This window comes from Marmota marmota, unplaced genomic scaffold (assembly GCF_001458135.2).
Source record: "Marmota marmota marmota unplaced genomic scaffold, marMar, whole genome shotgun sequence".
NCBI lineage: Eukaryota > Metazoa > Chordata > Mammalia > Rodentia > Sciuridae > Marmota > Marmota marmota.
The window spans coordinates 3662796-3677012 of record NW_026000102.1 but is presented as its reverse complement, the minus strand read 5'-3'; the positions used below and the strand labels follow the sequence as shown (position 1 = coordinate 3677012).

Below are 14217 nucleotides of genomic sequence, written 5' to 3'. Positions count from 1 at the left end.
GGGGGGAATGGCCAAGAATCTCAGAGCCTCGAGGAACAACCCGCCAATGAGTTTTGTGGGTTTTCTTTCTGCCTGAGATACCCCGGCGGGGAACCCAGAAGCCAACTCCGGTATCCCAGTGGGCGTGGTCCCATTAAGGCTCCAATTCCAAATACTTCTGAAAAGTATCTCTGCTGTCCCTTTGGGTGGGGGTGGGGACAGTCCTTTAAGGTGTGGGTGATAGCTGAGAGCTGTAGACCAAGAAAGAGCGAGCTTCAGAGTCGGAAGAAAACCATCTGCAGCTCACACACTGACAGCAGAGATCCTGTGATCTACCAGGAAAGCACGGGCAGCCCCGGGAGAGGTCGGCCCTCACAAAAGAGGAACGCCAGTGGCCCAGCACGGAGGAGGCCGGCCTCAGGGTGGTCGGGGAAATGCAAATCAGAACCACAAGGAGAAGCGAAACGCGTGCTTAGGTACAGGATGGTTTCCCGCCCGCACTGCAGACAGCCCCGTCCGCCCGTGTCAGGGTGGGCAAGAGCGGACGGTGAGTCAACGGTGGGGGGGGACTTAAAAGACCTGAAATTGAGTGAAAACCGCCAGCCACGCGCACCCGCAGCCGCCCCTGCAGGGAAGGGCAGGGGAGCAGCCTCCCGGGCCTCTGCAGGGAAGGGCGCGAGCCCGCGAGCCCAGCTGGGGCTGGCGTGGGCGGCTGTGAGCGGAGGGCTGCGGACTGACGGCTTCCGGGGAGCCAGGCCTTCTATTTATAGAGCCGGTTAGAGTTTCTCCCCCAGCAGTTTGTTAACCTTGACGTTGATGCGTTTCCTAGATGCTCCCCGCGGCACAAAGGCTTTGGACCCTAAGAGTCTTTAGGTAAGACTGAAACTTCTAAGTAGGTGCCCTCGGAGTGCTCCTTCCATCCATGAACCCCTCGAGTTAAATCTAGCCTGTGGTCACTCATCTGTCCTCCGTGAAGACCAAGCACTGGTTGCCCCATCCATGAACCGTAAACTTAATTATAAACACAGCAGCATTTGCTTAGTGGGTGCTGACCCTGTGCTGGACACCAGCTGAGTTCTTTATAGAAATAGTCCCTTATTTTGACACCACATTTAAAAAAATAATAACAACAAATAAAATAAAGTTATTTTAAAAAATAGTCCCTTATTTAACGGATTAACAAATGGAATTTACTACTGAAATTTTCATTTAATCTAGATTGGTGTTATTATAATCCACTTAGTTAAAGCCACTTTAACCACCACCACCCCCAGCTCTCCCTGCCTTCCCCACTGAAGTTAAGGCCATTCTCTCCCAGAGGGGCAGCTCTTTCCTGATCCCCCCACGGCCAGGGCGCCGCAGGCACAGCTGCTCACCCCCCCAAGACTGCAGCCTTCTTACCCGGCTTTTCCCTAGGGTCCTGCGACATCAGCTGCCAGGCTTTCTCTTGGGACTGGGTCATTCTTTGTCGGGCATTCACCTGGCACTGTGAGCCCTCAGCAGAACCCTGGCCCCCCACTCCAACGGCCCCTCCCCACCATCAGTTTGCGGAAGGTCCCCTTGGGGTTGGCGTTGTCCCTGCTGATAACCCCACTGTGCTGATCTAACCGCCTTTTTATAACTTTAAAAATCCCCTTTTCCTTCCTAGTAAAAAGCCTGGCCCCGGAGCGCTCGTGTAATACTGTTCGGTGGGCCTTACGTTGTTTGAATATATACAGGAACTTCTTCCTGCTCCACTTGACCATGGAGAGCCGGAGCACGAGGAAGATCAGCAGGAACACCACGGTGGCCGAGGTCAGCGCCAGGAAGAAGGTGAGGACCTGCGCAGAGCGCCCTTGGCAAGGAGCAGAGGAGAGGTGAGGGCGGGCAGCGGGGGGCAGGTGCGCGCCAAGCCCGGGAGAAGCCTTGGCCACCCCAACCTGCGTGCTTAGTAAACCCAGTGACTCTGCAAGAGCCAACACTGGGCCATCTTCCTGGAGGCCGGCAGAAGTTAAGCAGCGTGGCCTTTCCAGCAGGGAGGAAACTGGGGCTTGTGCCCCCTACTTGGTGCTCACAAAGGGGCAGCACTGGTTTGGGATGAGTCCCAGCAGGCATACATACTAACATGTCTCTCAGACGGAAACATGCCTGAGAACAGCAGATGGATCCCAAGGCAGGTGGAAGGCCCCTGCGGGTGCCTGTAGGGTGGCATTGGAGACCTCACAACACTGGGGGGCTTTCCACAGAAACGGGATAGACACCATACATTCACCTGGTTTTAACACAACTGTCCTGCACCCTCACAGGGACAGGCAAGGTCACGGAGCAGTTACCTGGAGAGATGTTGGGCAGAGCAGGTCCACAGACCACATCGCTGTCCTTCGTCCCCTTCTCACGTACTGATTTTCCATCCAGTGAACAGCTTAGACAGTTCAAGGAAAAGAGTTCAGATGATTAATCTAGTTACGGAGGACTCCAGTGAAAACTTTGATACTTGTCACCCACTGAAGTGGACTTGTCATGGAGGTGGGGCTGTGTGCAGGAAAAAGTTCCACTTGACCATTTGGCTTCCTTCAGCTTTCACTCAGCTTTCGAGGATGCACGAAGTTCACCCCACTCCACCTATGAACTGGGTTTTTCTTCCCAAGCCAGCGATCCATGCCAGGCTCTCTCTGTTCAGTGACAGCACACTTCAGGCTGCTGTGCCTGCTTGGCCTCTCCCCCTCCCCACTCACACACTTATTACTCATAGTCACACATCGTGGGCACACGTGAAGGGTCAGAGAAGGTTAGGACTCCCAGCATTTGCTTCAGACTCGCAAGGTCTGAGCCTGGACCTGCCACTTTACAGAATGACTCTGAGCAAGTTATGATGTCTTTCTGAGCCCCAGTTTTGTCATCTTCAAAGTAAGGATAGTATATGCTCGCAGGACTGTTACGAGAAGCAAATGGATGAATGACACGCTTCTGCCTGCCTGACACACTCAATAAATGGTAGCTAGCATCACCACCACCATCATCATCACCATCACCAACACCATCACCATCACCAACACCATCACCATCACCATCATCATCTCCATCACCAACACCATCACCATCACCATCACCATCACCATCACCAACACCATCATCATCATCATCTCCATCACCACCACCATCATCATCACCATCACCATCACCATCACCATCACCATCATCATCATCATCTCCATCACCATCACCATCACACCATCACCATCACCATCACCATCACTATCATCATCACCACCACAATCATCATCACCATCACCATCACCATCACACCATCACTATCATCATCACCACCACAATCATCATCACCATCATCACTATCATCATCAATACAACCATCACCATCATCACCATCATCATTGATCTGTTTTTCCCTCCTCTTAAGCTATCCCCAATCCACCCATCCTCCAGAGCCCAGTTCAATCCGCTTTTCCACACACATGTAAATATTCTGATCAATTTGTGTTAAAAGACCTTAAAAAAAGACATTCTAATCTGTTACCAATCAGCACATTTGTAAAATACTATAAAAATGTAACTGCAAAATTATAATTAAAATGATTTTCTAGTGAGAAAATCAAATGGAAAAAAGAAAGGCATATAGAAGGTGAGGCCCAGGTATTTGTTATCAGAGACCACAGGCCGCGTTGCTTTGCCAGTTTCAGGTCTCTTGAGTGTCCTCTCCTGGCCCCTGTGGCTGCTGTTCTAGGCACACAAACTGCCTGTGAAGGCAGTCTCAGTGGCCCTGGGCCAGATCCCAGGGTCCACAGTTACATTCTTCCATGTGCTATTGGCTGCTGTACCCCCTCTTGTGGCCCGTGGGGGACATTCTGGAGGGGAAGAAGCACACTTTGCCCTTCTGTATCCGTCTCAGTGCTGGTACTGACCCCCTGAGATGGGCGATCGGTGCAGAAGGTAAGAGACAGCAAAGAGATTGGAAGAAAGCAGAGGAGACCAGGCAAGGCAGAGGGTGGCAGAGTTCCCCTGGCGAATCTGATCTCAACGCTCCAGGGATTGTTTCTGGAAGAATGCCCACTGTGTGTCAAGTCACGGCGCTGTCACGGTGTTCCTATCAGCACATCACTGTAGGTCTACACTCCAAAGGGGTAAATAGTTTCAAGGACAATAGTCCTGTCTTTCAAACACTTAACACAGACACTATTGTGTAAGTAAGTGAAATTATACATACTTTGTCCAGGGTCTACAGACACCACCTTCCTGATCGTTGAATGTCCCAGGACTACAGTCTTTACAACCTTGAAGAAAGATTGAAGCATTTTATCATTTCATAACCCTCCTTTGCACTGGCAAAGTCATTAACTTAGTATAACCTTGCACTGTTTTACAGTTCTTGAAACAGAACCCTGAGATCACCAATTGTACGTAGGGTATTGCATTTATCTAAAATGTGTAAAAAGGCATGGTTCTGACTATTAGCAAATGTCCTGATTTCAAATCATTTCTATTTATGGGAAAAAGTATATATCATTTTATTAATTAAAACATGGTGTTGATATCATGAACTTGAATATCATCACATGTTACTTTTAAGTTTCTGCATGATACACTTGCTCCACGTGACAAACTGGAATAGACACAGGAGGAGCAAACCTACCGTCTGCTGTCAGTTCCTGGCCTGGTTTACAATCTGGGTCACACATGGCACATCCTGCCCCCAAGCAGTGGAATCCTGAGATGCAGTCACACTCTGTGTCGCTGGTGAAGGAGCACGGCTTCTTGACCCTGTGGTAACCTGCAAGGCCCCAGGCCCCACTTGACCTCCACATCCAGGAAGCAAATTCATGTTCTTCAGCAAAAATCATGCCCCCGCTCCTCCCCACGTTCCCAATAGCACGTCTACTCTTGAACCTCCATAAAGACACTTTTGCACTTCGCTAATTGAAAGTTTCCCTCTTGTCAAGTGAACATTTCCTTTAAGATTTAAAAAGCCCCATAAGTAATAGCTTCTACACTAAGTACTTTTATTCGACCTGCCCACTGACTGAGGATTCCATGCCTTTGATGCTTGACATATTAGATAGAGATCGAATAGAAAGTGGGGAACAAGAGTCTGCCCCCAGCCCGTCCCCCAGATGAAGGATGCACCTTTAACACACACCTTCACACTTCGTGCATATGTTGCAGGCTCTCTGTCCGCCTGTGCTAGAATAGCTGTTGGAAGGACAGGGAATGCAAGTCTGATTCTTGCTTTTTCCACAGAAAGTACCTAAAAGGCAGATAACACATGTACGTGTTCAGCAATGAACAGTCACCACCCAAAGCATTATAAAGTTCACAAGAAAGTTAGGATTAAAGTATTGTTTGTCTTCTAGACATCTCAGTGATAGACATGATTTTGTTTATTGACTTTTTAAGATTATACATTGGCAAGATTTCCCTTAGCATAATCACAGAGTTAGAGAAAAATACAAATATTGTAACAAAGGAATCAATACAAGGAAAATACTTGCCTTTGTCTATTGAACAAGAAAGAATGATTTCTCATGATTGATCCAGGAGATCAATATGACTGCATCCAGGAGAAGATTAATGTCCTTCATAGGTCCACTAGGATTTGAATACGTTTGACTTTTCACACTCTGCCAAGCCGACTAGCAACGGCTTACTCTCTGCTGTGGCCCAGGCTGAGCACAGGATCTTGTGCACAAACTAGCATGATGTGAGGTCCTGCCACACCATGCACTGTTCTACCCTATCTCTGCAGCCCCGCTCCAATGCAGGAGACAGATCCGTAGTCCCCAGATGACAAGGTCGAGACACAGAGTTAAATAAGAGGGCTGTGCTCACTCATCAGGTGTGTAGCATCCAATAGACATATGTAAGTGCATGAATACAAGGTCATTAAAAGGAGCCAGCCCTCACTGCCAGGCTAACTGAATCATGTTTTCAACAGGACACATCAACACACATGGGAATTTGGTACTTACCAGCTGGACAGATGCCACAAAGATCTTGCACTGATCTCGTTCTCTCAAAATTCATGACCAACAGCACAGTTGCCACCACGTTGTAATAGCCATTCCTCATGATGGAATCCTGCATGGAGCTGATGCTATGCTAGCATAGTAAATTCCAAAAGAATTCTGATGGAATGAGCCAGTCACACCAATGTCACTGTGTGAGATGTAACAAATCCCAAGGACAGGGGGCTTTCTTCTTCCAGAATAATCTTTATTTCAACCACTACTTATACCATTTCACAGGACTACAACTCAGGGTACTTTAGGAGCAACTAATAATGGAATATTATGGAAAAGTAGCAAATTCATAGACTTCTACAATAAGAAGTGTGACTAAACACAGCTTTGTGCATGTTTGCCAAAGAGTGAAATTTTCAACCTGTTCCACAAAAACTATGGCAAAAGCTCTCGGGACTCTCACAGATACAAGCATCAGCACCCAGATTTCAAAGCCAGTTAGTTGCTGCCTTGTGCAGAGCGGTCATTTGAACCATGGTCTGACTCCCTCAGGGCTGAGTAGCTGCCTGTTCAAAGGGGGTGGTCAATGTGGCCCAGTTGCTATGAGGACGCTGGCCAGAGGAGGCTACTGCAAAGGCACACAGTGTTATTAGTCGAGATCTTGAGCCTTGGGCACCAGCTCCCAGGGACAGAGAAGTCTAAGCATAACAAGATGACCCTGATGTCTCACCAGTCCTGCATCCCTCAGATTGCCTGCTTTGCTGAACTTTCCCACAAATAACCTTTTTTAAAAAGTACCTTTATTTTATTTATTTATTTTTATGTGGTGCTGAGGACAAACTCAGGGCCTTGCATGTGCTAATCAAGCACTCTACCGCTGAGCCCCAACCCCAGCCCCACAATAACCTTTTTGATGAAACTTGTATAATAACATGCTGAGCTAGCTCTGGGTCCGTCCTCCCTCATCAGCTTCCTCTATCTGTGAGTCTGTCTGTCTTTTCTTCATCCCCCATTGCCCCCATCTGGTTCTGAATTGACCCAGGCACTGCCTCAGAGACAGAGTCCTCACAGAGAGTGGCACCTGTCAGTTGCATTCAACAAGAAGATACTTCAGTTACTGTTCCTTCTTTGAGCATCTAATTGTTAATTTTATATATATATATATATATATATATATATATATATATATATATATATATATCTTTATTTTATTCATTTATTTATATGTGGTGCTGAGAATCGAACCCAGTACCTCCCGCATGCCAGGCAAGTGCTCTCCACTGAGCTACCACCGGAGCCCTAATTGCTAACATTTTAAAGACCTCTCTTCTCAAGTCATCATCACATTTTCTTAAACCTAGGCATGAAAACTTGCCTATTGTGGAACTTGAAGCTTGTATAGTATTAACGCTAAGGAGTAAAGACAACTCTTCCTTTTTAAAATCTTTATATAGTAGGCTGTGGAATAGAAGGTATTCTAAATCAAAAAGGGAAAGATCTAGATATGTACAAGGAGAACCGTTTCCACCCTTACCCGGTCCTGGGTCCTCTGTCTAACCCCAGTGAACCTACCTTGTGATCTCAGAGGAGCAGAGAACTTTCCACTCTTGGGTACGGCAGCCAAGTGCTGCAGCTTGGGAGGACTGCAGGTCAAACAACAGGGTGACTCAGCCAGGCGGAGCTTCTTGGGAAGTCCCCACCACAGCTCCGATAGGGCTCATTTGTGTGCTGACCTCAAAATCCCCAGAGCCCCTGTCCCTTCTTGACTATGGCACTTCAGACCATTTCTTGGAAGTGGCTTCTACTGCTAGGACATTTCCCAAATGACTTTAGGAAAAGGATCTTGCCACTTAAAGCAGTGACTTATGTCAAAGCTTTCAGTGTGTCCTTAAAGTAGTCAAGATGGGAGGGATGAAACCGACTTCTGAAGACAGGGTTTTGCTCCACGCAGGACCTTGACTCCCTACTAGGGTGCTGCTCTGGCCATTGCCGGGTGTGCAGCTGGTGCAGTGGCACAGACCCGAGCCTTGGGGAGCCTGCGCAGTCCTGCAGGGCCGGTGGAGCGGGTATTACCCCTGTTATCATTGGGCAGCATCATACAAAAGAGAGCGCTGTCCGTCAGGCTGTCAGCAGGACAGGCAGCCGTTAGAGCCTGGGCTACCGGCTCCTTTTTCCTGTGCTCCTCCTGTGTGACTGGGGAGGAAGGAGGGAGAATGAAGACAAAGGATCACAGTTCTCATATGGCGTTAGGTGACATTATTGGGCAAAGTAGAGATCCATGAGATATTTTTAGAAGTCCATGATTTTAAATCTTAAGAAAAGGAAGAGGGGCTGGGGCTGGGGCTGAGGCTCAGTGGCAGAGCGCTTGCCTGGCATGCATGAGGCACTGGGTTTGATCCTCAGCACCACATAAAAATTAACAAATAAAATAAATGCATTCTGTCCATCTACAACTACATCACTATATTGTATGGCAAACTAAGAAAAAGGAAGAGGAGGAGAGGAAGGAGGAAAAGGAGGAGACGAAAAGAGAAGAAAGTAAGAGGAGGAAAGTGGAAGGAAGAAAAGGGGAGGAGGAGGAGGAGGAGGAGGAGGAGGAGGAGGAGGAGGAGGAGGAGGAGGAGGGGGAAGAGGCTCTGGAGACTCTAAGATGACCCCCCCACCCCCCCACCAGGGGCGAGGCACCCTCAGGGAGATGGCTAGGAGAGCACTGGCTGAAGTGGGTCAGAAGGGTAATATCAAGAGTGGTTTTGACTAAAACAGACAGGCTTTATTAGGATCCAAACAGAAAAGAACTGCTTCCCCACAGGAGAACTGACCTGACCAGGAGGCAGGGAGAGGAGGCAGCTGGAATTCTACACCCCCATGTGCTAAAATTAACACAGTTTGGCTTCACTCCAAGCATGTCACTGTCCTTAGAAACTTTCACTGGCTTCCTGGTGCCCCAGATAAAACCTAGACCCTGTAGTCCAGGACTGAAGGACCTCCTGAATCTACCCTAAGCTTGCCTTTTAAAAAGCTAAGACTAAGTTCACATAACATAAAGTTCAACATTTGAAAGTGTACCATCTGTTGGATTTTAGTATATTTACTATGCTGTACAACCATCACTACTAATTCCAGAACATTTCAACCAAGCAAGAAGAAACCCTGCCCCAACTAGCAATCACTCCCAGTCTCCCTACCCCAGCCCCCAGCACCCACTGATCTACTTTGACTCTATGAATTTGTATATTCTAGGAATGTCACTAAAACACAACCATACGATATGTGGCTTCTTTAATTTTACATAAAGTTTTCAAGTTTAATCATGTTGTAGCATGTCTTGGTATGGCTTTCCTTTTTGTGGCTCAATAATATTCCATTGCACATTTTGTTTATCCATTCATCAGTTGATGGACATTCAGGGTATTTTCACTTTGGGATCATTTGCTGCTGTGAATGGTCACATATAGGTTTTTGTGTGGACCTATATTCTCAGTTTTCTTAAGGGTGTCCTAGGAGATACATTGTTACATTGTATGGCAATTGTTTCCCTTTTGGAGAAGTTGCCCAACCATTTTCCACAGCAGCTGCGCCTGCTTCACATTCCCACCAGTGACAAATGAGGGTTTCAGTTTCCCTGAATTAACAACAACAACAAATCATGGGCATCCTAGAAGGTGCGGCATGGTATCTCAATGCATTTTGATTAACTACCTGCATCCCAATTTTATCACATTTGTGTATCCTGTTCCAGGAGCAGCTGTGCGTGGAGCACAGTGTGTTGCTGTCAGGTGGACCTGGGCAGGTTTCTTAACCTCCTTAAATCCCAACTTTTCCACCCATTCCTTTCAGGCACAGCAATACTGACCATCCTCCTCGGTTATCTAGGGTTAGATGGAACAGTGAAGGTGGTGTTCCCAGCTCAATGCCTGGCATGTGGTTCGGAAGGAAAAGTAACTCTTAAGAGATTGTTTTTAGATGTTCCTTTTCCACTGTCCACATTGGCCATCAGTAAAGTCACAACAGGACAACATGGGGGAAGAGTTTTGGAATGCCCGGCTGCAGACCCTGAGAACCAACTGTCCTTTGATCTAGCCGGGTCACCTGCCTGACCTGGGCAGTGCTGGCTGCACGTAAGAGCATTGCACCAGGAGAATGAGCCTGCTGATTCCTCCTCGCCCTTCAGAGTCACCAGCTAACCCAGAGGCCCCTCATTGACTTGTGTTCTGTGCTCGACCTGCGCAGCATGACATTTACAGGGCTGGATTCTCATTTAAGTAAATGCTACCTACTTGTCTACATTTGTATGTCTGTGGGCAGAGCTGTCACCCCCGCGGGAGTGACGGGAGTGACGTGGTTCTTGCTTAGCTCACTTTCTCAGGCTTGCAGGCTAGGGACACAAAAGTCTTCACTGAGCTCAAAGATTCTCAGAATTAGTTTTATCAGCCTACAGTTAAACCAGACCAACCACTTCAGGATTATTCTACCCAAGGCTACACCCCACTTTATTCACCTCTCGGTAGTTTTGTGTGATAAAATCATCCTAGTAAGCTCCAGCAGACGATGCATCTAACCAGAATTACAGTCTCAGCCACCCAAAGGCACAGTATTCATTTAGTATGATTTTCATTTACTTTAAAATATGTATCCTATCATGTTACTCCACTATGCCTTCTGACCTTCCAGATGCTACAAAGTCATAGAACCTTCCCCAACTAAGTCCGAGGGACTCCAATGAAACATCAACATTTTGGCAGTATTAAGATTATTAGTTGGGCTTGTGGTTCAGCGGTAGAGCCTTGCCTAGCACGTGAGAGGCCCTGGGTTTGATCCTCAGCACCACATAAAAATAAGTAAAGGTGTTGTATCCAACTACAATTGAAAAATAAATATTTTTTAAAAAGTATCAGTTGAGGACTAATGCATTCTGAACATCTCATTCTAAGCCGAGGAATAGCTTTTGTTTAATTGTGATTGGCTCTGGGTCTAATGGAGAAGATCTCAAGGGAGTGTAACTTTGAGCTAAACAGCGTGAGGACTTGACTACTCTAAACAAAATAATGATATCGAGAAAAACAGCCCCTCAAAGCAAGCAGCCTAAAAGACATGCCCCTGTCCTCCCGGGGCGCACCGTGGAGGCACCCGCTCTGTGGAATAGTCCTGCTCCCACTGCTCATCCTCCGGAAGATCTACCCTCCAGAGGCCCGTCCCTGCCGCCTGCCCCAAGCACTGCTGGACTCACACAGTGCTTGAGGTGCCAGTGGGTGCACTGAGGCCTGGGAAGGGGAAAATGAAAGGGACCTAGGAAACAGGAGAAAGAGCAGGAAATGGGGGGGGGGCAGTGGGAGGGGAGCACCGGTTAAGGAAAGGTGGAGTGCCAGCAGCCGTTGAACCTGGGGCTTCTCCCCCTTGTTTGGCACATTCCTGTGTGGAGTCCATTTATATGTCCTTGTCTCGAATGCTTCAGAGCACCCACCACTCTGCAGTGCCCAGAACAGAGCACTGGGAGAAGCCGGCACGCTGTGTCCAAACAGTTAAAAGTTACACATCCAACCAGCACCATGGCGCACGCCTGTAATTCCAGCAGCTTGGGAGGCTGAGGCAGGAGGACCATGAGTTCAAAGCCAGCCTCAGCAACTTAGCGGAGCCCTAAGCAATTCAGTGAGATCCCCTCTCTAAATAAAATACAAAAAAGTGACTGGGGATGTGGCTCAGTGGTTAAGTGCCCATGTTCAACCCCCAGTACCAAAAAAAAAAAAAAAAAGAGTTACACATCAAGTGAAATATGTTGCTAAAGAAAATGCATGCTCTCCAGCACAGGGCCCACGAATCACATGCACACACACGCACAGACACGCGCACACACACACGCACACACATGCACAAACTCACAATGAATGTGTGACTGGGGACATCCAACTTTAAACATGGACGCCATCTGCTCTGGGGACCCCTGTGGTCAGGCCACTAGCAAATATTTCAGCATGTCCATGTGTCTGGGAAACAGCATGTGATGGCAGCTCCCCTTGGCGAGGGCTGTGGGCTGTGCAGCTGCCAACACCAAGCCAGGGAAGGTGTGCGCCAGAGCACCAGGGAGGGACGGGGACACGAGTCGCCCGAACCCTGGCAGACACCAAGGCTGTGACCGATTCCTGCAGTCTCTTCTTATGAGATGTTATGGAAGTCATAGTTCCCAGAAATCTCAAGTGGACATTTTCTTGATCCTACTTATGTATTTGGCTCTAGAAGACCTTTGAGCCATGGAATTCCTAACAGTTGCAAATGGACTTAGAGGAACGCTGTGATATCAAACCATTCTTACTACTCTTGAGTAAGCATAGGTGCAATACAGTCTAAGAAACCCAATACTAATTACACATGAGCATCACCTGGAATGACTCTAAGCCCCAGAATTTAAAAATAATTATAATTTTTAAATAACAATACAATTTAAGTAAATTTAAAAACAAAAATCTCAGATTATTTAAATATTTGCTTTTTATCCACAGTTTATATTTTTAATCTTACTAGGTAGGTATGGGGGTGTGAAGGATAGTAGAGTGAATCAGACATTACCCTATGCACATATATGACTACACAACTGGGGTGATTCTGTACCAGAAGAAAGAGAAAATATATTCCATTAATGAATGATATATCAAAGTGAATTCTACGGTCATATATATCTAATTAAAACAAATAAGAAATACAAAAAAGAGAAAAATTAATAGGGAATTTTGAAATCTTTAGAAGAATAGCTTTTAAAAAATAAAAAACAGCTGGGTGCAGTGGTGTAGGCCTATAATCCCAGCGGCTTGGGAGGCTGAGGCAGGAGGATTGCGAGTTCAAAGCCAGCGTCAGCAACAGCGAGGCAAGGTGCTAAGCAACTCAGTGAGACCCTGTCTCTAAATAAAATACAAAATAGGGCTGGGGATGTGGCTCAGTGGTTCAGTGCTCTGAGTTCAATCCCCAGCACCCCACCAAAAAATGAAAAACAATTTTAATTCAGAAATTGTACATAAACTCATAATTTACTTTAAACAAATACATTCTGTGCACACTGAGTATATTTTATTTTTTTAGTCCTTTAAGGCATTACTATTACCAAAACACAAATTAAAAGAAATTCTTTCTTTCAATGCACAAAGTAAAAGCAAAAACAATGTATTTTATGGAGTAAATAACCCAAGAATTGATGAATCACCTAAACAATGTCAGCCCATTAGACACTGATATATCTGCAACTGTAATTAAACTAAATTCAATCTTCTTTGTGACGTTGCCAACCTTTCCACATAAAAACAACTGTTTTTGATTTTGTTCTTTGCAGACTATCCATCAAATTAGGAGAACAGAGCAACTTCCCCTTTGGCTTATTTACCACTTTTAAATATTTAGATGGTTTGTGGGCTCCCTTTCTGTTCTTGCTCTAGGCCCCAAAAGTGTGGAGATCGTGTGGAGTGGCACTTGGTATGGATTCAGTACACTGGTTATTTTGGGGGGTGCTGGGTACCAAACCCAGGCCTTGTGCATGCTGGCACACGCTCTACCAGTGATCGATGTCGCAGTCCAGAGAAGTTTATTGAATGAGTGAGTGAATGCTTCATTTGCCAATTCCAGCCTTAAAATGTGCCTCCCTCTTTCCTTTCCTTTTTATTTATTTCCTTGGGAAATCATTCTTGAATGTATACTTCAACCCAAGTTCTTTTTTTTTAGTATTTATTTTTTAGTTATAGGTGGACACAATGTCTTTATTTTACTTTATGTGGTGGTAAGGATAGAACCCAGTGCCTCACACATGTGAGGTGAGCACTCGACCTCTGAGCCACAACCTTAGCCTTCAAACCACGTTCTTTAATTACACTTTAAAATACTCTTTGGAAATTAGGGCACATAGAAGCCAGGTATCCACCTTGCCCAGGGTCACATGGTGAGGAAGGAGCAGAAAAGGGGTTCAGACGTGGCCATCTGGCCCCAGAGCCCACCCCCTCACAAGGGCTCTCCCCAGCCTATGGTGCTGGCGATGGAACCCAGGACCTTGTGCCTGGCGAGCAAGCGGTCTACCACTGCACTACACCTCAGCCTCCAATGACTGTAACCTATCTGTGCCCAGGACCCTTTCAGCTTGTGGCCCCTATGCTCTGGAATCCTCTCAGAAGCAAACAGGTAATAGAGGAAGCCAATTACCTGGAAATATACCTATCAAATATTTAAAACCCCAATCTGTGATGTGGTACTGTATGAGCTTCTGCACTAATACATGCCCACCATAGTTTCCAACTAATTATAAACATAAATAATA

The 14217-nt window shown here is 46.6% G+C and overlaps 1 protein-coding gene and 1 long non-coding RNA gene across 5 annotated transcripts in view; one reads left to right on the top strand and one right to left on the bottom strand.

Annotated features, from left to right (window-relative positions):
• Positions 1–8085, bottom strand: part of Tnfrsf9 (TNF receptor superfamily member 9) — a 10522-nt gene extending 2437 nt beyond the window's left edge. The window contains exons 1-7 of one of the 3 annotated variants that reach the window (XM_048783663.1): positions 7503–8085; positions 5940–6064; positions 5111–5218; positions 4607–4744; positions 4181–4247; positions 2292–2380; positions 1679–1813 (exon numbers count right to left, since the gene is read on the bottom strand). In XM_048783663.1, coding sequence (XP_048639620.1) covers positions 1679–1813; positions 2292–2380; positions 4181–4247; positions 4607–4744; positions 5111–5218; positions 5940–6054 — 652 coding nt within the window. In that variant the 5' untranslated portion in view covers positions 6055–6064; positions 7503–8085. Of the gene's footprint in view, positions 1–1678; positions 1814–2291; positions 2381–4180; positions 4248–4606; positions 4745–5110; positions 5219–5939; positions 6096–7502 lie in introns of all 3 variants that reach the window. The other 2 variants (XM_048783662.1, XM_015501447.2) reach the window with 2 other exon arrangements.
• On the top strand, positions 145–3064 carry LOC125610784. 2 transcript variants are annotated; one of them, XR_007340800.1, is made up of 3 exons: positions 145–526; positions 1698–1791; positions 2265–3064. It is a non-coding gene; the product is annotated as an uncharacterized LOC125610784 (long non-coding RNA). The 2 variants fall into 2 exon arrangements; XR_007340799.1 differs by having other exon boundaries at positions 1628–1791.
• Positions 8086–14217: the final 6132 nt, after the last annotated feature.